The 27,654-nt window shown below is 42.1% G+C and overlaps 1 protein-coding gene across 1 annotated transcript in view; it reads right to left on the bottom strand.

The window, feature by feature from the left end:
- Window positions 1-256: 256 nt before the first annotated feature.
- Window positions 257-27,654, bottom strand: part of SRD5A2 (steroid-5-alpha-reductase, alpha polypeptide 2 (3-oxo-5 alpha-steroid delta 4-dehydrogenase alpha 2)) — a 27,805-nt gene continuing 407 nt past the window's right edge. Inside the window, exons 2-5 of the mRNA XM_010581254.1 lie at window positions 4,132-4,295; window positions 2,100-2,201; window positions 898-1,048; window positions 257-323 (exon numbers count right to left, since the gene is read on the bottom strand). Of these exons, the coding sequence (XP_010579556.1) occupies window positions 257-323; window positions 898-1,048; window positions 2,100-2,201; window positions 4,132-4,295 (484 nt within the window). The remainder of the gene's footprint in view (window positions 324-897; window positions 1,049-2,099; window positions 2,202-4,131; window positions 4,296-27,654) is intronic.

Genomic DNA, 27,654 nt, shown 5'->3' with positions numbered 1-27,654 from the left:
CAGTGCAGTTATATACCTATTTTCTATAGGCAGAACTCCACTGACAAGCAAACATGGTTTTTGGGGAGTCCCTTTGCCCACAACTATCTGCAATTTCCCCTGTAATTCAAAATAAGAACTTCAGTTCCAGATTACCTTCTTGTCTGTTACAACTCCAGGTTATCATTTGTACAATTATTATAGTCAGACCTAACATTAAAACTAAGAATTGAAAAAAGCCCTATATAAACATAACACAGAGTCCATATTTCAGTCATTAAAAAACAAAAGGAATCAAGGCTTTCCTTGATTTTGGATAGTCCGTAAATGTCTTGAGATAGTACCTGAAAGAAAATAAGTAAGAGAGTGAACCTGCACGTACAAGGAAACTGCACAGTTTCAATACAGCTCAGCTGAGGAACCTTAAAACTCCTCCAAACTTCCTTGCTTTGTAACCTCTGTGTGTTACTCTGCAAAAGAGCGTTCTGAAACTATTTACACCAGGTTATTTAATTAAGTGAAAGCTGATAATACTGTTAAGGTTCTAACAGACCTAAAGTAGAAATTTGAGGAATTCAGAGCAGAGGACCATACCTACTCCAAAGGACTGCAGAGGTTGCAAAGGAACCCTTAGGAAAGGTTCACATTTACAAGGCTCAATAAAAAGAGGCTTTAACACAGCGGAAGCAGTGATGTAACTCATGTCAGATTAAATGACTGTCAGGCCCACTTAACTCAACATGGGCTCCAGCCAACTGCCTTACTTTCACCCAGTCACAAATAGATACACTTCATGTACATCATATTAAATTTCAATTTTATCTTGAGTCCTGGCTCTGTTCCTCTGTCCCTCCCTGGTATTTTGCAAACAGCACTCCAAGAGCAAGCAGCAGCATATGGCAAGAAACAGTTTGATACCTGTGGTGGTGATAAGCACGTGGCCCAATGCAGCAAAGAGTAAAAAAGGCAAAGGCGAAGGCTGGTAGGGACCAGGTTGCTATGGCAAAACCAAACCATTCTACAATTTCTCCAAAGTAGTTGGCTCCAGAAATGTAGGTGAATAGTCCCCCTGCATCAACAGACAAAATATGTAATTTTTACAGTCATCTCATGCACACGGAAAGTTCTTTCCCATAAAGTCAGCAGCAGAATATGCTACCTTTCTTATTCATAGCCCATAACAGCAACCTAAACCCACTGCCCTGAAGCCAGTGGGGCCATGCCAAAGGAGGATCTTGTACAAGGTTCGTGTACAAGTACAAGAATCAAAGGTGACTCTAACCCAGAGGCTTTCAGCACTTTCACAATCATTTATTTTTATTTGAAAAAGGACTTAAGAAATCCCATTATTAGATTTAAATTAAAATTATTAACATTAGTCAGTTCTCTTCAGGCCCCCAAAATATTTTGCAACTCCACTACCTTTGCGGAATGCAAAATCTGGATCTCAGTTTTGCAGCTTAGCTTGCAAATCACATCTACAACAGGCAGGTAACGATCGGAAGTGAGAAACTCTGGGGGAGAGATATTACCATCTGTAACAAGCCAGCAGAAGGAGTCAACACCAAAACCAGGAAACTCCTGGATCCCCGTCCATATTGCTCTACAGAGCTAGACATTTCCTGGTTTACGGCTCTGGCCCACAGCTACTCTTCCTCACCAAGCCCCACCTTGAAGGAGACGGAAAGGAAATTCTGCACCTTGCATCCTTAGTGTTATTTTTTCCCCAATTTTTACAATTTGAATCTCCCTTTTGCAGTGTAAGAAGTCCACTACTTCTTCCTGGGCATGGAGAAGAATATTTCCTTCTTTGCAGTTGCCATTTACAAGGCTAAAATCCTCTTCCTATGTCCCACTTCAATCTTCTCTAAATTACCCAGCCCATTTCCTAAAACCTCTCCTCACAGCTCGTGTTTTCCAGATACTCTTGTTGCTTCTCATGGACTGTCTGCAGCCAGCTCACACTAGTCCTCGCAGCTCAGAGGGGCACCTGAACTGAGTACCTGTGCGATACTGGCATCTCTGCTATTGTTGTTGTTTTGCTGTGAATTCAGTCAGAAAACATTATCTATCCTGCTGCCCTACTTTCTCCAAGGAGGTGGGGGATAAGAAGAATATACCTTGAGGAATCTTGTAAGTGACTTCCCCAGGTTTCCTCAGCTGGCGCAGCAGGAGATCGCTGTGAATGTTGATCCCCATTCCCAGCAGAAATAAGAGGAGGCCTAAGAAACAAACAAGAAATGGATTAGAAAGACAGCTCTGCCTAGTTATCCCTACTCAAGCACATATGTGAGGTTTATCTTTGGAGCAGGCAGATAGGAGACCTAATGTGAAGTGGGTGGATTCTTTTTCAAGTCAAAAGATGCGCTGCTACTGAGAAGGCTACTGAACAGGAGAAGCATATGCGACTGGTGACAAATTACCCTGTATCTCTGTGTCAGTTTGGGGATCACAGTCCTGTCCTCTGGGAGCACCTGCATTGGATAGCTTCAGTGTGGGGAGCAACTCTGGACAAAATGATGACCATCCTGAGCACACTGTTTTGCTGGTGAGATCAGAGCACTTTCAGAGCACTTTCAGCTGGTGTGAGAAAAAGCTGAACTTCCCAGCTGGCCATAGTCACCATTTATTGAACATCAATGGAGGGGACAAGGTACCCAACTGACTCTGCTGGCTGAGGCCAGCCTGCCACAGTTGTGGACGTTACTGCAGAGTAACCACTGAGCTGTAGGCAAGTACCATTACTCCCATTTTACAGCTGGGCAAAGAGGAGCACAGGGAACACAAACTTATCCAGCACATCACCGGAGCCAGGAAGGGAACCTACATCTCAGCGCAGCTCAGTCCACTGCCAGCAAGGCTGCTTGGACAGAGCTGTGGGCATGCACATGGAGCAGTTACTCGCTGAAGGATGCTGACAGCTTCTGGCCAGAATAATTAATTGACCATACTCCATTTAGCTGAAAAACGAGAGGCATTTGATTGAGAAACTCTGCAGGTGACATGCCCTACATTTAACGCCACATTAGGCTCTGAGAAAACCACCTCTGATAATGACTGGGAAGCACGGAAAGAAATAGAGCTGGTATGTGCTATGAAGTATAGAAAAAAGATTAAGTGCTCATAAAACCTCAACAATTCCAGTAGCAACAGAAAGTTGGTAAGAGTGTAGAGCAAGAATATACTGTTTGCTTTTTCTTTAATATTTCAAGTACTGCTAATGCTGATTTCCTTTTTTTTTCATTAAATACATATTCTATTTATCATGAAAATTATGTGATGTGGTGTTTTCTTTGTTGGGTATGGGAGCTCTTCCTAAACAATGTCCAGGATTTTTAATATGTGATGCTGTCTGAAAAGACTGAACTTGCATCCACAGCCTGAAACAGGGTACAGAAAGTACCTTGGTTATTTTGTACTTGTCATATCCAAAACATTTCCTCAGACCTCCATGTTAATCTTAATTTCTATATGTGCATTTAAAAAACATTCTCTGTGCTGCACCAAATGTGTAATGCCACCTAGCTGCTCTTGCTCAGTTATTCTCTCAGGGATTTTACAGGGTGAAATTCAGCTAGGCTATTAAGGAATATAAAGGAACCATATTAGCATACAACGAGGCTGTGCGTGATCTCTAATCTTCCCATGTGCCTCACATGAGAAAAAAGAGCCCTTTGTCTCTAAAGCCTCATTTATGCTGGGGTTTTGCCCTTCTTTTCACTCTCAGTCGAAATAGCTGCATCAAGTGCAAAGCTCCCTGGCAGGGAAAAGAAAGCCACAGTTTGCCCTTGCACACGGCCACTGCTGGGTGGACACTTCTGGCTGAGCAAGGGCACATCCCCATTCAGCTGAGGCCTGAGATCGCATCTCTGCAGCCTGTAGCAGCAGGAGACTCTGGAGCGGTGTGAGTAAAACAAGGCTGGTGATTTGAGACTAACACATAACATTATAAGCCTTCAACGGTGGCTGCCTAGCAAAAAAAAAAAAAGTCACTGCACATTTATTTGTTTTATCTGGGCCAGCAGGCAGGTTTTATGCTGATTTCCATCACAATTGATTTGACTCACATGTTCAGTAAAGATTAGGACATAGTTCAAAATGCTTACAAATTGCTTGGAGATTAGATCTTGGGAATCCTGCAGCTGTAATTACCTGATGTAAATCTGATGTCGGTGCACCAATCGTTTGGATATTCAGCGCAGTAAATCAGGTAGTACCCCTGGAGGAAGCCATTATAGATACAGAATAACATGCCAAAGAAAAGCAATTGCAGTGGGAAAGGTCTGCCTCTAGTGAAGAAGGGGTAAATAAATGTCCTAAGGTAAATAAGAAAACAAAGTCAGCACATTACTCATGATAACATTGTATTTGCAATTTCTCTGCTGTAGGAAAAAAACTTTAACAAAACACAAAATATAAAAAAGGTCAATAAAGATAAAAAAAAAAAGAAAACAACTGTAACAAAGTAAGATCAGCAACTAATGGGAACAAATAATACTGCAGATACCCACATTCTTCTGGTCCTTCAGGACTGAACACAAGGGGGGAAGCTAGAAATCTCATCCAGAGTCACTGCTGCCTTGGAAATGTCTCTCTGCCTTCCTTCTCCCTTGTTGGCAAAATGAGGAACTTCTGCCCACAAACAGCATTTTTGTTTTAAGACCTTGGCTGCCTTTTGCTGTAATGCTGCAGAGGGCAGAGCAAAGGATGCTGTGGAGGCACATGTGCATGCTGATGTTCAAACCAAAGTATTTCAGGGCAGTACTAATTGCAATATTGATTCCCCAGATGAGCACTGCTATGCCACAAGCACTGTGGAGGAGTTTTGTTATGGAGAAGACGTTTCTGCTCCCACTACGAGGACCAATCCCTGAGGGCTTTAGCCCACGGTGCCAGATGGAGTTGAAGGCAGTGTTGAGAGCCCTCTGGCTCTCTCATCCCCTGCAGTGTATAGCCTGAGGTGTAATCCCCTTTCCCAGACTCTCCTGCTCCACTCAGAGACCTCTGCTCATCCCCAACACACAGCTGCTATGTCCTGCTCCGCTTGGGCACTTCAATGCAGAGGCAGAGCAATGTTGTTGGCTGCTTGGAGGAGCTGCTTTGCCTCCACTCCCTGCCTCTCCTCCATGCTTTCAAACTTTTCTTTAAAATAAGAACAGCTAAAAACCTAAGTTTAATATGGTAAACACCAAGATTTCCATGCCGTTCCAGCACCTAGGGCTTCCTTAGACAAAAGCTGTGCTAACACTAGCATTAACATATGTAGGAGCAAATAGTTTGTGCTTGTATAGTTTTAATTTTCACATATCTTTGCTTCAGGTGGGTGTATCCCTCTTGACACATTGGACAATCCGTATCATCCCTGGGAGAGTGAAATGGAAAAGTTATATTTATATTTGTTAGGTGTTTTCTTATCTGGCCAATTAAGTTCTGCATGTTATAAAATCTACACTCTTAATTTCTTTCTTTTGCCCTGTTGGGCTTTGGATGGTGCTCATCATATCAGTATGTAAGCACTGTTGATAAGTAATCCACATTCCAGGTTGCCAATATCAACTTAAGCAAGCTGAGGCATAAAATTTCATCACATTATAAATCTAGATTAAATCTTACTGAGTGTGTCTGAAAGTGAGTAAGCAGAGTACAAGCAACAACATGTTAATGTATTCACTGCTTTCCAAAGCAAGGTAAGCCAGATTTCCAGCAATTAAGGCAGTTGTGATGCAGAAGTTCTAAATATTTCTAAATATAGTGAAATCTAAGAGGTATGCAAAAATATTTTTTAGACAGTGGTATCACATTTGTCATTTTTATTACAGTATAGAAAGGAATGCTCTTTGGAGTAATGTCACCAACAATTATCAGTTTTGCCCTTCGGGAATGGGATGCTGGAGTTACAAGTAGGCGAGGCCAGCTTTAGGAGTCCAACCTGCCTGTTGAAGTAATATTGACAAATTGGACCTGAACAGCCATGAGAAAAAGTGGGAAACTTGCTTATGGAAGCTTGGAAAAAGCAAATTGTATAGAAGAGAGAATAATATCAAACCGCACAAGGTTAATTTAGGAGGAAAATTTATACAGCAGATTGGAGTGGGACTCGCCCTGCTTTATCCTTTGTCAAAACCAGTTATGTTTGAGAGTCTCTTCATTTTTACAGTTGATGCAAACCGAAGTTTCTAGCATGAGCTGGCATTTCTCAGCTCCCAGCAAAGTTGATTATTGCTGTGGTGCTTCCCAGTGCTGCTGTTGCAGGATAAATGTTATAGGCCCTTGAAAGGTGACTTGTCCTGCAGTAACAGGAGGGCAAAAATCAGCTGTAGACCTATCTACCATGGATGCAGTGGATGCAGGACAGAAAGAACCAGCATGCAAATTATAAGTACAATCGCAGGGGAGCCAGGAGGCATTGGGGGGGGGGGATGTTGAGGGAATGAAATCCTGGCATTGCTGAAATCCCGCCTCATAGCAGTTTGAAAATCCAAGTCAGGAATTCATCCAAGAATCTTTGTTGTGGAACAACTTCTCCAAGGAAATCTGCTTGGGTCTGTAAATCCAGAGGCTGGATTTGTTTCTCTGTATCCAAACAATGCCCTAAGTCTTTGTTTTAATACAGTGCTTGTCAGCTTGTACTACATAGCTACTTGAGGGTACACAAACTATTCCTGATGGGTTTTGAAAAAGCAACTGAGATAAAACAGGGACATTTAAGAGGTTTAAATATTCCATGGAGGAGTCTGCATCTCTGCTAGAATTATTTTGCAGTGTGAAAATCAAAGGGGGACTGAAGGCCACCGTTTTAGAATAACAGAACAAAAACTGGCCTTTTGGATTTAGACCAATGATAAATTTGACCTTTTTCTTTCAGTGCAGTATTGATGACTAATCCTTTATTCCTTTATTGGTTTTGCTGGCCAAAGGCACTGCATCTGACTAAACCATTGCCAACAGCTTCTTTTAAATGAGTGAATAATAAATTATTCATCTTCTTTTCCATCATTTATTTTCCAGAAGACCAGGTTTTGAAGAGAAAATCATTTGACGTTGCATCAAATTTCATCTTAAAGGTATTAGTCCAGTTCCTTGAAAACTCCAGAGACCCTCACCCAAACTGGGGAAACTATAGGTTTGCTCTTCTTGCCACAGAAGGTGGAAAACTTTTCACAAAAGTTACCGTAATCCACTAAGGGTGGGCTCTCAGTTCTCCTCCAACAGCTTGTTGATTGAAGATGTTTATGCTGCTGCTGTGTCTTCTCCTCTCCAGGTGCCAGATGCAGTAGTTCAGATAGTAGCAGCTCATGTTTTCCAGTCTGGAAACTCGAGGTGTTTCCAGTGCTCATGAGGTGTTTTACACCTGGAGCAACTGGGTCAAGAGCTCAGGGCTGGCAGCTGGGGATGGGGGCGCCTGGCTCCCTCCCACCCATGCACTACATCACCCTGTGGGACACCAGCCTACTGCTGTATCTGCCCATCTAGCCCTCTGCCACCAGGCCCTCTCCCGGGCCTAACTGGGATGAACTAGAGGCCAGGAGTCAGAGATACTGCAATAGCAGGCAGGGCTGATGAGGTGTCTTTCCCTTTGAAGGAGGTGCTGCCCATAACCCAGCTTGTCCTACCCATGCCGGGGCACTGTCTGAATGCCCTGGCCCATCCCCTGTGACGCTGGCCAGCCTCCAGAAGAGAGTTATGGACTTCTGACCAGAGCTGCTCTGAGTCCCTGCTGGGATTTTTTCAGCTCCCCTTGGAGGACGATCCCCTGGTGAGGATGAACCAATGTGCTGAATGGTGCCTGAGAACCGTTTCCACAGGGTCTGGACTCCACACGCTCCAGTTCCTCACTTGTCCCACCCAGATGCACAGAAGGTGAGGAGGGCTGGTGGTCCAAGGGGGACCAGGCAGCCAGGCCCCCGTGAGGGTGATGCCTTCAGGGCCCTCACAGCTCACGTGTACGCTGAGCTGACTCCCCGGCCAGCTGGGGATGTGCATTGGAAAACGCTCCACTGAGCGGTGGGTACGGCCGCAATCATCCCAGGGGTCCTGCAGGGGGGTGAGCCGTGCCCCTCCTGCGGGGGAAAGACATCGAGAGCACATGTCACAGCCCCTTCTCTTGCTCCCCGAAACCCCCTTGCTGAGGTGCCATCTGCACTTCTCACCACTTTATTGGTTCCTTCTCAACCAAAGGCCTCTCTAAGTCAGAGGGCACCCTCCCCAGCTCCTTCCCCCTCTGTCCCTGGCCTTGCCAGCTGTCCAGGGCTCCTGGAGAGGGAAGGCTGATGGGAGCCATCCTGGTGGGCACAGGCCTGGTTTCCTCTCCCTGTCCTGCCTCTGTCTGGTTGCTCCTTGGTTGCTTTCAGGAAGGGATGGGTACTGTGGTGGGCACTCAGCTCTGATTTCACCTTTGGTGCTCTGTTTTTAGTTTTGACCCTTTGACTCACCCAGTCCTTTTTGTTGTCACTGTTTGGGACTATTATTATTTCCTCCATCATTATTTGGCCCCTCTCTAGACTCTTTGCTGCAGCTCCCTTCTTAGGGAGATGCTTTTGCTTTTCTTTGTTCAAATATCTGTACCACAGGAGATAGATAAGCAAAACTATATGTGATTTGTGTTACACTAACTACAGACCAGTCAGACCTGAAAGGACTTCCCTGGTATGAAACAGTGGAGTTCTCTTTGATCTGTCTTGTGAACAGGTTGGAAAGATTGCTGTCCAAACCTGGGGAGATTATACCAACCTCAAAACAGTTTTATTTGCACCGACAATTAACAGCATAGGAGTCTTTGCCATAGGTCATCACAGGAATCACATTGCTGGGGAGCTGCTGGCACCCTTGGCATACCTGACCACTCGGATGAAGGCTCAAGATGTTCACAGACATGATGGACTTCTGCCTGGGTGTCCTGGTTTCAGCTGGGATAGAGTTAATTGTCTTCCTAGTAGCTGGTACAGTGCTATGTTTTTGAGTTAGGTATGAGAAGAATGTTGATAACACTGATGTTTTCAGTTGTTGCTAAGTAGTGTTTAGACTAAAGTCAAGGATTTTTCAGCTTCTCATGCCCAGCCAGCGAGAAAGCTGGAGGAGCACAAGAAGTTGGCACAGGATACAGCCAGGGCACCTGACCCAAACTGGCCAACAGGGTATTCCATACCATGGGACGTCACGTCTAGTATAGGAACTGGGGGGTGTGGGGGCGAGGGGATTGCCGCTCAGGGACTAACTGGGCATCGATCGGCGGGTGGTGAGTAATTGCATTGTGCATCACTTGTATATTCTAATCCTTTTATTATTACTGTTGTTCATTTTATCATTTATTATTTATAAATAAGTGTTATTATTTATATTATTATATATTTATATATAATATATATTATTTATTATAAGTCTTATCATTATCATTATTAGTTTCTTCTTTTCTGTTCTATTAAACCGTTCTTATCTCAACCCACAAGTTTTACTTCTTTTCCCAATTTTCTCCCCCATCCCACTGGGTATGGGGAGAAATGAGTGAGCAGCTGTGTGGTGCTTAGTTGCTGACTGGGGTTAAACCACGACACTGGGATATCTGTGATGTCCTGCACAAAGCCGCTAATTATTCTGAAGAATTATGGATGTCATATGACATATCCCAAAGACACCTGCTGCTGAAGAGTCTGTGCTAAAATCTGCACAAACTTTCTCTTTTCAAACCCAATCCTGTAGGCTATTTGTGGACTGCAGTCTGAGGTAATTTTTAACTTTTACTATTTTTGAGTTGTGTTACACTGACTCCCATTGAATACTTATAGAAGACGATTGTCAAGTCTGTTCTCCATGTATAGTCAACACCAGGGCACAATCCGGCACCTAATTTTCCTGTGCCTAATTCAAAATTTTTCTATTATCCCAGATTGGGTTTAAACAAATGTAACAATTAAGATGTCAGTTCCAAGAAGTAGGCCATCTTGCTATCAGTTGAAAGGGAAAGTAAAACAAAATATCCCAATATACTTTCAAAAGTGAAATGAAGCATTTTAACGCTCACTCATCATGACATCTACAGATGACCTAGTGTCACAAAGTGGGGTAGAGCCTCCTCACCCCTCATATTCCTCTCCTCAACTATCTTACCCTGCGATGCTTTGCCCTTCCCCACTTATTCTTATGAACTCTGCACTAGCCCAAAAATGTCAAGAAGCCAGGAGTATTTAAACAAGGAGAGCAAGTAGGTTATTAGTAGCCAGTTGCACTCTGCAGGATAGACCATGTCCCTCTTGCTAAGAAGGTGTGCACAGTGAGACATGCTCTGGCACAGCCTCAGGAACAAAATCTCAGCTACAACCCAGGTCACACACACACCAGCAATGCTGGCAGGCAGGAATGCCAGACTGACCGTTAAGCCTCTGGTAATACCAATTGCAGGTACAGGACAGATGACAGATCTCTTGACTGCAGTATTGCAGTTGTATCTCAGCTCCTGATGTAAGGAAGGCTGTAAATTCAGGAGATGGGCTTCTTTCTGGAGTTGATGTCTAGCTGCAGAGGGTTCGCACTGGCTGTGCGTGCCCCTTGGGGACTGCCAGCTGCACATCTTCCTCGCTGGGTTGGGGGCCGCTCTGTGCCTGGTTTCCGCATTGCTGGGGGTGTATGAAACCATCAGATAACTGTAATCACTTGCTAGTCCAAGGCCCGGTTTGTAAACTCATCTTAAATCATTGTCTAGTGACTGTGATGGGAGCAAGAGAACTCCCTTTTTATTTTAATCACACAGATTTACAGATCTAGCTATGACTTTCCAAACCACAAGCAGAACATCCTACTTCCATGTTCCTCCTAAGATCTTTGGACAAACTTCTGATGACTATAATTTAAGGAACAAGAAAGATATACATATTACTGAAAAGCTTACAATTCAGCTGTATAAAACAATAGTAAACCTGTCATGTCAGGTTCATTTCCAAGTATTCTGTCTAAAAAAATGTGCTCAGTCTACAGTCCTTGGGGTGTTTGTGGCTCACTTATGAAATTCATCCAACCTGAAGCCTGTTTGTAGGGACGCTCTTTCTTTGTGGTCTCTTAGGAGCAGGTTCAGGTTTGGATGAAGACTTCTGGCAAGAGAAGACACTCGTCTTTCCTGGGCAAAATATGCAGGCACACGTCTGATCAAGAGATGGGAGAAGGACTGAGGAAACCCTGAGACAGATGGCACCATGCTTGGGTTTGAGGAGTTCTTGAGAAGAAGGGCAATGGTGAGCAGAAAGTCTGCGCAGTACTGATTTAAGGCAAAGATGGCAGAAATGCAGAAGCATTCAGTGCCAAAATAAGAAGAGGAATGGAAGAGACTGCCATACTGAACCATTGGGGCTGCTGAATTTGGACTGGAGATTAATAAGAACAGACATATTAGAGATAAAAAAATAACATACAGTAATAGAAAATAATTTATTTGGGAGAGCTGAATAGCTGTGACCAAGAGTTTTCATGATACTGAACAGAAGTAAGTTTGAATGCTATGAAAAGAAATTTCTGTTAAATGTAATACAGAAACAACATTGAAGTAAAGAGCTTGGTAGGACTGGGAGAAGAAGGGGGATAACCACAGGTTACAGACACAGGCAGGTCCTTTAATAAAGAGAAGAAAAAGTCTAAAGGTTTGGAATGTGTATTCATTTTCGCATTTCAGGGGATAAATTGTATTCCATTTAAGAGAGGCAGAAGGTAGCAGCTGCCCTTGGCAACTGACCACCATTTACTGCACTTTCTTTTGAATGATCTGATATCAACTGCTGCCAAAACAGAATGCTGACTGTGAAGGACCTCTGCTCTAATCCAGGATGATAACTTCAGGGTTTCATAATGTCTCACGAGTCATCTAACATTACACACAGACTGAACGAGTTAAAAATGATAAACTCCCTAGAACAGATAAGCAATAGCTTAACACCAGCATTTAGGAGCGAAGCTCCAGGGTGATACTCACTATCCCAGGAAGGCTGCGTGCAGAAGCCAACTTCATCAAAGACTGACAGTCAAAGGGAATCAGCAACTGTGCTTGACTTCTGGCCACACAGTTAAATACAGGCTTCAGATTGAATCCTTGATGCCGGGTCGGAAAAGCTCAGTTGCTTACAACTGCATTTGAATAAAGTGCGATTATAGGAAAAAATATACAGATACTTGCAAAAGCATGTGTATCTGATGTGAATGGCTAGAAATAAAATGCTGCTTCTATATTACTGTCAATCATTGATGAAAAAAAAAAACCATGGTGCATTTGACCTTGGATAAATTTAAGGAATCTGAGCTACATAACGCTCAGTTCCAACACTATAAACACCTAAAGTCAGTCATTCTGATCATCTAGTACTAGGCAGTAATGCCTCATTGATTGCTACAAATTTTAGGCATGATACACAATTAGCAAAGTAAGAAGGACAAATACAGTTTAGGGACGAAACTGAGTCCTCTTCACATTGCATAGAGGAATTACTAGATGTGCTATACTTAATAAAATACAAGTGGTTGAAAAAAGGAAAGCAAAGGGAAGGGACAGGACCTAAGAATGGGTATTTGGTTTTAGTTAGTAAAAAAGAACTGTGTAGGCTTGACTGCAAGGCAAAAATTTTTGCTTTTCTAAATTCACTACAACAGCAGGCAGGTTTCAAAAGTGTTTTGCAAGTTTGTTTATAAATTACTTCCTTACTCCTCTTGTTCTTCTTCCATTATTTCTGAACCTGTCACTGGAAAAATCTGGTATCTCCTAGTGATTACCAGCATCCAGTTAGAGCCAACAAAGGAGAATTCTTCCTTGTCACTAGTAAAAAAGGCATTGGATTGTGAAAAGCTTTGATCTTTTCTACTGGCTTTAGCAGGTATAGGAACAAAACCCTATACTTCAATTATTATGCATTTTCTAAAGGGAAATCAAGAACAAAATTGTTGAGTTTGGTGCATTAACAAGCTGCATCAGCAAGTCACAATCATTCAGCAAGTTACACTCAATATGCATTTATATTGGTATGTTTCTCAAATGTTTCAATTTTGGTGGACAAACACCAAATAGGTTTTAAACACCCTTAATTACAAAATATTATTTTATTTATATTTACAGTTAGCTAACCACTTATTTCTTCCTTTTTGTTTGTAATGTGAAAAGGAGGTCTGAACGAGAGCTGAACTAAACACTGGGAAAAATTGATTGAATGCCCATAACCAAAGGCAACTAAAGCAAGAGCCTAGAGCCAGCAGTTAGTGTCTTTCTTGCCATCACCTGCCAAACTGGGCAAATCCATTGGAAAGATGGGGATTTGTTTTTTAAATATTTTGCTCTTTTATAGCCAAGAAGGTAAAGTGAAGCTAATAGAGCAAAGGAGATATGTCCTCTGTACAGATCCCTGTTGAAATCAGTACCATCCCATACAGACCCACAGTTTGTCCTCAGATACTGCACAGCCAAGTATGGGAGTCCAGGATGTACAGCATGATAGACATTTTGTCTAAAAAGCCAAATACTAATACTTGTAACAGCCTCCTTGACTGGGAGTGCTATATATCTGCAACAGCAGGAGGCAGGACTCATTTCTATATTTAACTTAGGTAATCCCATTTTCTTAAAATAGGTTTGTTGTGTGAAGGAATTAACATAAATTGGATATATTATAGGATAGGGACAGTAGCAGCAGCAGGTGTCCCCTGTCTTGACCTTAGTAAGATTTTTTACACTGTCTCACCTGTTAATCTTATAAGTAACTTGAGGTTTCCTGGTTTAGAGGATGTTCTTTTAAGTGGCTGCAAAAGTGATTGATAAATTATATCAAGGGATAATTAACAATTGTTCATTATCAAACTAGAAGGATATTTTGAGAGAGGTTCTGCAAAAGACTTTTCTGATACTAGTCAGGTTTTTTTTTCATGACTGATATGCCTCTGGGGAAAAAAAATAATATTCCTAATGTTTGTGGCTGGCACAAGTCTGGGAGATGCTGAGCACATCAAGAGTGAGGGCTAGAGTTTACAATAATCTTGAAATATTGGTTTTGTAGTTTTAAAACAGTACAGTTGATTCAGTAAAGACAATGGCATAATACTACACTTGGGTAAGACTAACCAAATGTAAAAGACAAGCTGGCGAACAGGCTGGATAGTAGAGGGAGTGCTGGTAGGTAGCAAACTGAGCATAAGCTAATGACGTCAGGCTGTTGTGAAAAAGGCAGAGGTTAAAATGTAATGTGGGAATGGGAGTACTGTTGGAGACACCAGAAGTGATCTTTCCCCTTTGCATGGTGTTAATAGGAACTTAAATGATACTGTGTCCAGCTGAACTCTGCACTTCAAAGACAAGGACAAAGTGGAAGCAGCCCAGAGAAAAACAACTGTGGTCTAGGAAATGTGACATGTAAAAAGACTGAAGGACTCGGGGTTGTTTAAGCTAAGTGAAAACCAGTGAAAGACATTATAACAATGTACAACTGTATAAAATGTTGCTGCAAAGAAAAAAGGAGTAGAACATTCTCCTTGTCTACTGGGAACAAAATAAGAAGTAACAGGCCTAAACAGCTGTATAGAAAATGCAGCTTAGACATTAGGGAAGGACAGAGAAGCACTGGAACATACTAGCTGAAGGGTTGGAGGAATCTCCATCAATGGCAATTGCTAAGGACAGGCCAGACAAATGTCCATCAGGAATGAGAAGAAAATTTGAGGACTACACGTGGCCAGGTACTGGCTGGGAATGGGAACTTGGAGCTATCTTGGTGAGAGAGAGGCTCTGACAAGAAGCCGGGGCACAGGAACAAGATCTGGAATTAGCTGAAAAAAAAAACTAGCATGAGCAAAACCTCTTGCTCAGGCTGCAGACTGAACTCAATGCCAGGCCAGCTATCTCAGTTGAAACCGTAACTAAACTTGATCCAGATTTATACTTGTATGAGGATTAGAGGACAGGACAAGGGTCAACATGATTAGGTGGATTGTGGTGACGACAAATGTGCAGATCTCACGGTGCTTCATGATTACCTCTACTACTTGATAGTACCTGAAGGGCAGCAGTACTTAAAGATTATGAGAATATTTGTTGTTTTATCTAAGCAATGGTGTGTCAAAAGCTTAGCCAGCCAAAGCATATTTTTCAGCAAGGTATCTCACTCTTTTCTTCTCCAGAAATAACCACTTGATATTTATGAAGACAGATCATTTTGTTCCTATTGCTAAACTGTGGGTGTCTGCCAAAAGCATGAAACGTGTGCCAGAGTAACTTAACCAGACACTACGCTATGCACTTCAAAAAGCTCACTGCTCCACTGGAGCAGAGAGTTCAAAGAGTTCACAGAGGCTGAGAGTGTGAGGAGAACAAAAGGACGCACCTACATGAAAAATGGTACAAAATCCAAGGATGCACAAATCTGTGCTCTTACAGCTGCACTTATCAGAGAAAGGGTAATTATTTTCCAGAACTGGTCCACGTGGGGCTGAGAAATGACCAAAGGAAGCCTGACATTTGGTAAGCTCTCCCTCTCCAAAGCTAAATCTTGGTCAGACCAACAGACACTAGACTCTAGAGTTACAAGACCCATTGCTAATAGTCTTTAAAATACTCTTAACTGGCTTTTTCTACTCCAGTAATTCCTTCTTTTCCTCTTTTATGCCTGAACTCCTACTCTGTCTCTATTTTGCTCTTCCACCCTTCCGGACTTTGTCCTTTCTTTGTCTTTCCTTCTTCAGATTCTCACATCCTTTATGGCTCTTTATGTGTTTTTTTTCCAATTAGGAGTTGTCCTTGTCACTGCCCTACCACTGCACTCTGCCTCTCTTTCATTGTAGTTCTTTCACCTTTGTCCCTCTCCCTTTGCAGTTACGACTATGTATCTTTAGCAACAGGGCTCCTCTTGGGCTTCCTAACAGGTCTTTGTTCCCTCTGCAGCAGCTTTTCTGGATCCTCTAGCTGGACAGGACTCAGCAAGGACACAGGATTAGTATGGTTTATATTGACCTGTACATGAAAATACATCACACTTCCTCTACTATTTAATTCCACATTCTGTTGGCTTTGCACTGCCTCCATAGTGTCATGTTTCAATAAACTACAAACTCTTTGCACAGTTGGGACATATAACAGCATTGATCCACACAGTTGCTGCAATACAAGCTGGCTTTTTGTTCCAGAGCAATGTTGGGCACTTGTGGACGTCAGGGGAGGTGCAGACCTCCTGGGTTTCCTCTCTCCCAAGTGCCCATGCAATTGGTTTGTGTGAGGCAGGAACAGGCGAGGTACTTGGTGGTAGAGGGTTTCCAGTGCCAGTCTCTAGCTGGGGTGCATGTCCACCCTTGGGGACCTGTAAGCACGTGTTCAGGATCAGAGGCAGCATGCTCACTACTCCCACGCATAGTGAGCAGGCTCCCAGCCTCTTTGCTGGTCAGCCCAAGCAGCCGTGTCTGGCAGAGGGGGTCACAGAGCAGGACCGATGATTTGGGGCTACAGGAGACTGAGATACACACCTAAGGACATGGGCGCATGAGGTGACAGCCAGCTACAGAAGTCTCACCCTCAACACAGGAGACTTGACACATCTGGGTTGTTTATTCTGCTACGTGAAGTAGTTTGAGATTGTAAGCTATGTGTTGCTGTAAAAAAAAAAAAAACCACTGTGAGAAAACTGAGGTTGTAAACTAAAGCAGTTTCTCTCTAGCTGTTTTATAGATGCTTGTGTCAAAAACAGTCTTAAGTCCTGCCTCTGCTGAGAGTGCTTCTTTCACCATGCAGCAAGGTAATGGTAGAAGGATTCTTGACCATTTCACCACAGTCCACAGAGTTCAGAAGTGCATCACTGGGTCATCTTCTTCCTTATTTGTTACTGTGCAAAGAAATGCTCTAAGAAACTGAAAGATTGAGCAATAAACCTCTGCAGCAGTTTAGGCCTGTTGTGTGTTGGGAAAGTCTTCTTCACAACTGAAATGGACAGAAACACTGCATACATTTTTTTCCAAAACAGTAAAAAATGTTAAAGCTGAAAATTATAATTTCTAAATCCTTAGGCTCACATTTCGAAGAACATTGGTTGAAATGTCTTACATTTGGAAAGGTAGCAATCCAAATTTCTTCTGAACCTGTATGAACTCATGGCATCCATGGTAGTACATAGACACAGAGAGGAACAAAATTTGAATTGGCCAGGTCAGGTCCTGAGTTTGTGCTCACATTAAAATGATCAGAGGACTAAATGTCCTCTTTTTTTCTAAGGAAAACTACTACCATTGGCTGACTCTGAGTCACAGTCATCTTTGCTCCCTCCCAAAATGTGTCAAAAGATTTCCTAGCACTGAAAGTTGCTAAGTGAGACACTCAACACCTAGAAAGTGTCATTATTAAAGTGTCTCTTGATGTCTGGATACTGCCCTCTCACATCATCTCCTTTTCCCTTTCATTTTTCTCACTCTTGCCCCACCTTCTGCTGTAGCTGTTTTTAACAGTTCTCCTACTTGTCCCTTCCTGTGCTACTCTCTTTCACCTGACCTTTTTATCTCTCCCCACCTTCTAGCCCTGACTGTAAGCCTCACAGTGCTTTTTACTTCCCTGCATTCAAGACAACTTGTATTTTCCTAATCCATGCTGCCAGAACTCCAGCTAGGAGGCCACTTGTTCCCTGTTGAGTACCCTACCAGCCAGAAATGCATGAAGAGTTCTGCTCTGACCCTACAGTGCTGGCCTCGACAATACTTGGCTGGATTGCAGACTCACACACTGTGGTCCTGCTTATAGCCTCAGATGAACCAGAGGAACTGCTCTGCATGAGCAGACTCCAAAGATGTTAGCTGACAAACTTTATGTTTGAACAGATACAAATGCATTTCTCAGAAAAAACTCTGCCAAATTTAAATTGCTTTTCCTGGGAACAGCCAGAGACACATCTCTACACTTCAGTAACCTTAACCCAGGCCAAGTTTGAAAACATGAACACTTTAATGATTCCTTTTTAAAAAAGGATTCTAAAGAGAAGCAAAAAAACACAAAGAACTCAATAGCATAATGTAAATACAACTATTTTTTCCTCTCCTTCATTGTTCTCAGGAGCCGCAAAAGTTTCAGAGATGCACATGCATTGTCCTGCCCCAGATGTGTGACAGGAGTCACTGGAAGGTTTACTTAGGACTACGCTGTCCAGAGGTATTTTCATGTGCATCTCTAGCACGAGACCATGCTAATGCGACTAGACTGCTTTGAGTAGCCCAGCTAGCTTATTCAGAGCTCTCTTTAGACTTCCTGCCCCACGCCAAATGATGCCATGAAGGCCTAGCTCAAGGGGATTTGGCTTTCTAGGAAAGCCGCCCAGCCAACCTTTACCAGTACATCAAAGCGCTGCAGGTCATCACTCTGCCCCAGGATCTGCTCCAGCATAGTCCTGCCTGGGAACTGAACTGTTTCTTAACATCTTTGATAGGCAAACCCTCTTCCTCTAGTAGACAACGCATCTCTTTGCAGACAACCTTGATACAGTGACATTTTCCAAAGACATTTCTGTGAGGCAGCCTTCCAGCATGGGAAGTGTTGGATTAAGTTGGTTAACTCTAGCACAGTTGTAAGCAAAACAGTATCTTATATATGGCAAAAGTTGACCGTGGGTGTTGCTACTCTATTATGTGTTTATAAAGAGTAATTAGGAAGGAGGAGCTCAAAACCAACTTCCTTCAAACGTGACCTTTTTTCATTGTTATTGCAGGTCACATTTTGATGCACCTTTCTAGGAATGGTGAAACTTTCTGACCATCCTTAGGTATTAATATGGCAGCAATTGATGTTTCAAAAGTTCATGGCTAGATAGAATTTAGCTGGGTCTTAAAATTAATTTGGGTCTATAGAAAAATATGCACATTTTTCTTCTTATCAGTTGACTTTTCCCATCTTCCTGCACTGAATATTTTAATCCAGTTTTAATATTAAATTTTTTAATGAAATTATTTAATTGCTATTGTTGTATCTACAAGATGTTCTAAAAATAATTACAATGTCAGCTGAGTGGTCAGCAAAGATTAACACAACTCTTCTGTTCAAATGGTGTAGATGTACATGAATTTAATTATTTGATCAAACTCACTAAGGATCACCCTACTGATCAATTCACTTGCCACATTTAAAACAACATCTAGAGGGAGAGAAGGACACTTCAAGGTGTGTAGCTTAAGAATAGTCTGTTGACTTATAGTTTGAAAGTATTTATCATAATTCTTCTTGACCAAAATGACTTTAATTTTGAAGAACATACCAAGAATATAACTTACACCGAGGGGAACAGGTACAGTGTCTGGGATGGAGGTTATTTCATAAATTTTTATTCTTAACTGAGCTCCCCAAAACTGGGAAATTACCTAATTGTATAAGCTTTTGAGTACACAGAGGGGCTTGTGAAAATTTGTCCATTTGTCAAACTATATTTATTGGCTTAGTAAAAAAGTGCTACCTCCCCCCACAATGGCTGCTTCTCTTATGATAGGAAGTCAAACAAATAGATTTGTGGACCTTGAAAGAACAAGGTCCATAACAAATTTCCCACTGTGCATATGGAATGAACCCTAACAATTTCCCCCTGCTTTTTATATCCTACTTAAAAGAGCAACCCCAATAAGGGAATACTACAGACATCCCATGATTAAAACAAGTGATTTCCTTGTTTGGTAAAAGCATTATTATTTTTAAGTAAAAACATTTACTGAAGCTCCTGTATATAATTTAATCTTTTTTCTCTCTGTCTTAGTATAGCCCTTTATAACTCTGCTTTTCCAATATCAACAGCAGGAATCTGGTAATGCAAATCCAGGTCTCTACATCCTCATCAATCTTACCAAAGCTCAGTGGAGATAGGTGCTCAGAATGTATCGTCCAACAATGCTTTAAACTCCCAGGATGTCAAGTGTTGTAACTTCCTCAGTGAGCCCAAACCTCACATAGGTGAGGTCAGAGGGGCCTACTTGTGCCTTGGTGACAGCCTCCTGGCTGGGACTTCAGGTCTCTGCCCAGGGACTGCAATGTGAACAGCTCTCTGCAGAGCAGCTGGGACTGCGCACCCACCAAGCCCTTCTGTATTTATCAGTGACAGGCAAATAGAAGTGACAGAGAAGTTTTGGAGCAAACATGAATACTCCTTTACCTATGGCCCTGCTCCAGGTAGCAGAGATGGAACAAAGAGAAAAAACTTCGGTGACATGCTCTGAGTGTACTGTGCAGTGTGTACTTTACTTCTGGAGGACAGAACGGACATTCCATGTATGGAGCTCAGGCCAGTGGACTGACTGCAAGACAACAAATGTCATCTGGAATCATAAATTGTAATACTGTGCAGCACACAAGCATACAAAACCTTCTTGAACAACCAGAGTAGGGAATTATTGCCTTAGGTGGCACAGTAGGAACGGTCAGTATGATGGGGAATGCAGAGCAGGAGCATGGCACACAATAATGCTTATCTGGGAAGAAAACCTGGAGTATAAATACAAAACCAAAAAGGATTGTAAAGGTGCCTGGTAATGAAAAAATAGCACAAATTAATTGACATCAGATAGAAATATACTGTTAACAGGCATGTTGTCTTGAAAAGAAGTGAAGAAAGATAAAAGTCTTAAGTTATCTTGGCAGAAATTCTTCCAATCCAAGAGATAAAAGGGAAAATTATGTGGGTACAGTTTGGGCTGGGCAAAAACTATAGGTTTCTGTAATGTCAGCCCACTTTCCAATGGGAAAGGAATGTAGTGCTAATAGCTAGGAAGGCAATCAGCTAGTATTATATTTTGAGAGCATAATTAGGAAGGTATTTAATAATGCTAGAGGAGACTACAAAGAAGCAAACTCCTTACCAGCACTGGGAACATGAACATTTTACACTTCTGTGGCAAAGCATACAAAGAGATATTTTTGTTGACTATTCATACATTAATTTGAGGAACCTGGGTAAAAATAGCAATGAATCTAGTATTTTCAGTGAAGAGAAGAAATTAGATATTAGCATTTACTGAAATGCACTGGGATGAATCACAAAAAGTTAAACTCAGTGACTGGGGAGCAAGGAATGCACGAAAAAGGCAGAGCAAACGGCCAGCCTCTGTTGGGGATATCGCTACCAGACCTAGAGTTACTGCTAAGTCCAAAAGGGAGGAGAGAGGACACAAATGTATTACTGTGTAGCTGCTGAAGGCCAAAAGGAATCTAGTTAGGGTCTATTGCAAAGCATTGAGGTGAAGCAAAACAGAGAATAGCATTTGTTACTTGTCAAATACCTGCATGTTGTGCATTGGGAGATTAATGATAGAGGTTTCACGAGGCCAGTATAAAATTGTCTTTAGTTATTGACACTTAATGATGGTAACGCTCTAGGACAAAAGGATAAATAACTATTTCTATGGGGGAGAAAAATAATCTCTGGATTGAATCTGGTGATTATAATGTCTGATTATATTCACTACTAGCAAGGAGACTACCATTTAGAAATACATAGCTACACTTCAAACTTAATCTAATCTCTCTGTTTATCCCCTTCTTGTTTTGAAAAACATAACTAAAACTCCTCATGAACTAATACAGAACACCTCTAAAAATTATGAACAAATAAATGACTCGCACATCTGGGGCCCACACCCATTTGCATTACTCTGGAGGCTTGAGCTGCTTTTCTTACCGATCACAAGTAGGCACACCTACATAAAAAAATGACCAGCATATCCAGGTAAATGTTGCACCTGCCTGACCAAGCAGGCAGTACAGGTAGACTTAAAAAGGGACTACATTCTGCAGAGCCTGGGGAGAGGGAGTCTTTTTCCTTCTCCCCGCAACTTAATTTTGGAGAGTGGGAAACTGGACAAAAGAAGTGTAAAAAACTATGCAAGGATATTGTTTTCAAATGCTCCTGGTTTCCCATTCTTTTGCCATGAAAGCCTGCTTTCCCTGATCTTTTTAGAAAGATGTCAATTCGTAGAAAACCAAGTACAGGTACACCAAAAGTCACCTACAACCAAAGGGGTTTGGGGATCCAGCTGTGTCTGAAAGAGCAGCCTACTTAATGTCTGTCAGATTCACCTGAGCGCACTTCAGAAACTAAAACAGCAATTATTTTTTTTACATATATACTAACAGAGTAAAAGATCATGGTTTTGATTGGAAACAAAGTTGCAAGAGAATAAAATAAGTAACTAAATGTAATTCTAGGTGGTATTTGAAACTGAAATGACTCTTTAAATTGCTGGTGCCTCAGCTATTATGGGCAGCAGAGCGGGGAGCAAATGCAGCATCCTGCCTTTTACACAAGTATCTTCAGCATTAGCTTTGTAGGTCAGTGAGACAAAGCCTCAGACAGGGGGAACCCCTGCCACTGTGCATGGTGGCATCTCCTCTGCTCCCTCGCCACTCCTTCTCCCTTCTAAGAGAAATGCAGCATTAAGGTTCACATGGAATTTGATTGCAATGGCTTCCTCTCATCACCTTATATTTGTTTCCCACCTTGGGTTTTTGAAGCTGGACTGCAAAAGGGAAATGCAGCAAACAGGCTTCTCCCTGCCACCTGAGGGCTTCAGCTGGCATTCTCACTGTATTCCTTAACCGGCACAGCCCCTCTAGCAGGAAAGGCTGTATTACAAACTACATTTCAAAGCAAAATACTTCATAAGTCATTTATCACAAGAAGTATTCCTGCACATACATCTCATGACACTTGTCATTTTCAGCTCATGGCCAGCTTTTCACAGAGATTGCACATACAGATGGCAGACTTGGCATTCAGTGGTTTTCTCACTTTCTTCCTCCTTTTCTCTGTCTACCCACCCCATCAGTGTTGGAGGCCCTACCATCACAGGCCCTACCTTATGAAAGTGAAGAAGCTATGAGCTTACGTAAACCAGATGTGACAAATTCATATTTTTATAGGATGTTTGCCTTAGCACCATAGAGCATTTGGATTTGATTAAATTCACACCATGCTCCAGTAATAAAGTGCACACTGAGACATGAAGAGCTGACTAAGGGTAGCAAAGAGGCAGGGGGTGGGATTGGGAATTCCTCCCTTTCCTCCCCGAAGCAGCAGCGGCAGCAGCAATCTGCCTTCAGCCCTTCATGAAAGCCTCAAGCAATGCACCATCTTGTGCCTGCCACAAAGAGAGAGGCTGCTGCCTAGTGGTGGCAGAGAAAGATGGAGAGCATACTGCTGTCACAGTTCACCACAGGCTGCTGGACTGCTGCTCCTGGGCTCCTGGCTCCATCCTCCTCCCTCTTGCATCCTCTCGGGCAGCAAATCCTTGTATAGGCCTGCACTAGGGGAGGGTTGGCTCTTTGGCCAGCAGCAGATGACCATCTCCTTTCTCTTTCAGTAGCGGGCTGGATGGGAGCACACCACCTGCCAGACCTGGCTCACGGGGCTCCACTGGGCAAGCAGAGAGGTTCTACAAAGTCCTTGTCAATGAGGAGCCATCTGCATTAACCCAGGGAGTTTCTAGAAAAGGATTAGAGTGGTCCTTACAACACTGCAGCACATTCCTCAACAACCTGACAATAAATACAAAATTACCACTGATAAAGCTGGCATATGGCACAAATTCTACACAACTGGTGAATATCAATGTGGGTAGGAAGCATTACTGAGCACTAAGCCCATGCAGAAAAGTTACTTTAAAACCAAACAAATATAGCCATACAAACACAAACCATTCCTAAGGAGTGGTAGATTGTAACCTTGGTTACAATTGTGGTTACACCAGCTCCAGGGTGCTCAAAGTAGCCTGGAAACACAGGGCTTCCTAGTGTGACTCCAAAACAAAAAGCACTCTTCCAATCTGTAAGCATGGAATTAGCATATGACAACAGGAAGGTGATGTTATCTCTAGATATGCTACAACTCTGGTATTTATTCTACACCCAACACGCATGTCTTCTTTTTAAAATGGATATAGGAAAAGAGGAGAGGAAAAAAGCCACAGAAATTATCTGAGGACTGAGGGAAAAAAGTGTCTTGCATTGAGGGCCTTCAGCTGTGGTTCAGTGACATTATAAATCTGGTTTAGGATACCTCAGATCAAATAAAAAATGTTGCAGCTACTTGACACCATGTCCAAAAGCAGGACAAATTAATTTTGCTGGTTTAAACCTGTTCCTAAATTTATAAAAAGGTAATTTTATCCTAACCAACTTCATGCTGCATGAAGTATCATGTGTCTGCACCACTCTAATGCTATGTCACATCAGGTAATGTCTGTTCCCCTCTAGCTGGCATAAATCCACCATAAAAACATAAATTCAGCATAAACACCATATCATGTGCAGTAGCTAATTCATCAGAAATATGATCATGTGCTCCTATATTCTCTGGATCACACTAGTGCAGATGGAGGACCTGACAGCTCTGTAACAAGCAAATCAAAAGTTGATATGATTACTGTATAAGTGACATCATGGTAAGAAAATACTAAAGGATACCAAGGAGGGCTTTAAATTAGGACAGAGTGAGAAACAGCAAGCACCACTGGGAGAAAATCAAGGCTAGTCAAATTCAAGCAAGACATTTTAAACACATTGTTAAAGTGATAGTAAAAGAGTTCAGAATACTACACTACCAAAGAAAACAGTGGATTCTCCATAGAAAATGATGGATTCTTCATCTTCAGGGGTCTTCAGATCAAGACTTGAAGTTACTCTGAAATACATGCTTCAGACAAACACAAGCTACTGGGGCAGCACAGCTGCTCATAACATATAGGAAGGCGGAACAGCTAGCATAGCAGTCCTTTAAAAATCTATGTTTCTCCATTATGGACTATATTGTCCTTCTGAGCATACCTCTAACCAAAACTTCCCTTCCGCATGCATGTTTGGTATAATAGATGAGACAAAATTAGGAATGAAAAAAGCTGCCCTGTGGAGAGAAAGAAGTCACTAAATTATGCAACAATGTATGAAGAAACTTTTCTCTGTTTCATACAAACATAAAGGAACACTTAAATACAGGTGTCAGATGATCAGTTGTACAAGTAGGAGTGGATTAACAAAATACATCTTTAATTAAAAGTAGAACAGCTTTATTAAAAATTTTAAAGTCAGAAAAACTGCTACATCCATTAAGTAAATGTAATTTTATTATTGATCAATTGTGTGGTTTACACATTATACTTGCAGTCAAGTTTAATCACGAAAGTATTTAAAACTTGTTAGATTATTTCTAGTAAAGATAACAAATTGAAAAAAATATCAAGATAAAGTTTGGCTGTTATAGCAAAGTACTGAACCTCTTTTCAAATACTGTATGCCAGTGAAATGCCCTAACCCAGTGTGACCAGTACCCCCTGCTTCAAACCCCTGGTAATATGGTTAGCATAACCAATGCCATTTTATAAGGCAAACAGCCATAATACGTAAGCACGCTGATCACATATCACTCCCTTCTTTCTACCCCTTTTTCAACATTGCGATAAGATAAGACAGTTTGCCCACCAGCACTGTCGCCAGGATGTGGTGGCACCTGTTATGGAGCAGGGAAGCGTAACAGCCCATGAGATACTGCCTATAAAATCCAGCAGCTGCAAGTGGGCTTAGATGGGAACCGCTGCTGGACAGTAAACCTCGTGATGCCCCAGTGGTCAGGGGCACCTCCATCACCATCATCTTCTTCCTCTGAGGACTGAGTAACTCATGTTCTTCTAGCTAAAGTCTGAGTCCAGATTACAATTACTGTATCACGCACTGATTATTAAGAACTTGACATGATCTGCAGAGGTCTAGGTAGCTAAAAAGTCTAGGTAAATAAAAAATCTAGATAATAAGAAAGCTATGCAAATTATTAGAAATTCTGTTTAACTGTAAGCTACGCTAATTGCTAAAAATTCTGCGTAACAATAAGCTACGCTAACTGCTAGGAACTGTAAATAACAATAAGCTATGCTGATTGTTAAAATTTTTATGTAATAATAAAGCTCCGATTATAACCATAACCCTGTGGCCATTGGTCACTCTACCAAGGATACCTCAAAGAACCTGCCTGTCCCAATAGCTTCAGGTGACACCACAAAAAAATCCTAATTTTTTTATTTTTGTTGCTCTTTCACATAAAAATAGAGCACTAATATTTAATACAAAACATTTCAAATATTAATTGATTCAGTAGAATCTCAGAATAGCTTGCATGAGAAGAGACTGCACACTGTAAGAATAATACTGGAGCAAGATGCAGTATTAGAAACAAAATTGTTCGTTATACAGACTCGGTTAAAATGAGGGCTTTTATTTTTACAAGGAAAAAACTATACTCCACCCACAGATAAGAAGACCCCCAAATTATTTGGGAAAGGAAATGTATGAAAACACAGTGTTTCTACCTAAGTCTAGCAGTAATGTTGAAAAAGAAGCCAAATATATATATATATATAACAAATATATCACTAACATAGTGGTTTAGCACATTAAATCATTCTCCGTTTTAAATTTATCTACAACAGCCTAGAGTTTCTATCCCTAAACTGTCTGTAGAGATACTGGGGCTGGATTTTCAACATATTGATTTTGGTTGAGTTGCACATAATAACTTCTGATCAATTATTACATGAATGTCTTCTATTTCTAGGAAGCAAAATAAAAAACAGGAATAGGAATTGGGGTAAAAAATGTCAAACCAAGTCAGAAAAAGTTTTGCCTCAGAAGCTACATAGCTCTTTACCACGTAATGGCATAACATTGTCCCATGCACGTGCCATTTGTGAAAAGCCAGTTTTTTCCATGAACAGAGAACCAAAAGGCAAATTCCTCATGAAAGAGCTCCATAGAAAATGGAAGTGGAGCAGAAAATAAAACACACTCAGCTGACTATGTCAGAAGGTATATTCTGGTGATATACTCCAGAAGCAAGTCCCACTGACTGCAGAACCAGGGGACAATTGTAGAGCTATGTCACTTGAAAGGTATCACCAACAGTGGGTCAAAAGTCTACTTTTTCTTTGAGCTCCTGATTAGTAAATACAAAATTAATTAGAGTTACAGTGTTCATTGACATCTGATATGACAAAGTTTCTAAAAAAAAAAAAAAGAAAAAGAAAAAGAAATGAGAGAAGAGGGAAGGGATAAACTGGTACTTTGTTAGTGAAGTGGGAATGATGAATTGAGCGTAAAGAACGAACTTTTGCATTGTGGTACAGAAAGCCTGCAGTGACTTTGTTTTTTTCCTGTGCTAACTGCACAGCAGTGCGGCTCGTTCAGTCCTTGCTCTCTCACTGCTGTAGTGGTTTTGCATTCGGGCCATCCTCACGCGTGTTCCCACGGCTTGCTTTGGCGGCCGGCGCTGCTCCCGGCGCTGCAAGTGCTGCGCTTCTCCTGCCCGCAATAAGCGCTTCGCATGTCCCTTTACACAATATTTGGATTAGTTTCATCCAAAACTTTGCTCCATCTTAGCGAAACCTCGTTCTATTTTTTTTAATTTTTTTTAAGCTAGAAATCCAAAGCATACGCCCTCTCCCCTGCTTCGAGTACCACCTGCCCCTTCCCCCGGCGGCCAGGACGGGGCGGGGGGGAGACGCCGACCCGACCGGCCCCCACGTTTCGAGCAAAGCCCGCGGCCGCGGAGCAGCCGCTCCCGCGCCCTCCCGCCGGCGGTCATTAGAAGGACCGCGTCCGAGACGGAAGGGAGCGATGCTGCGAGCAAGACCTGCCCCAGCCCCACCGCCCAGCCGGCCCCGGCTGCGCCCGTTCCCGCA

Source organism: Haliaeetus leucocephalus, unplaced genomic scaffold (genome assembly GCF_000737465.1).
Source record: "Haliaeetus leucocephalus isolate CR32 unplaced genomic scaffold, Haliaeetus_leucocephalus-4.0 Scaffold752, whole genome shotgun sequence".
Classification (NCBI taxonomy): domain Eukaryota; kingdom Metazoa; phylum Chordata; class Aves; order Accipitriformes; family Accipitridae; genus Haliaeetus; species Haliaeetus leucocephalus.
The sequence above is the reverse complement of the archived record's forward strand: the minus strand, read 5'-3'. Positions and strand labels throughout refer to the sequence as shown.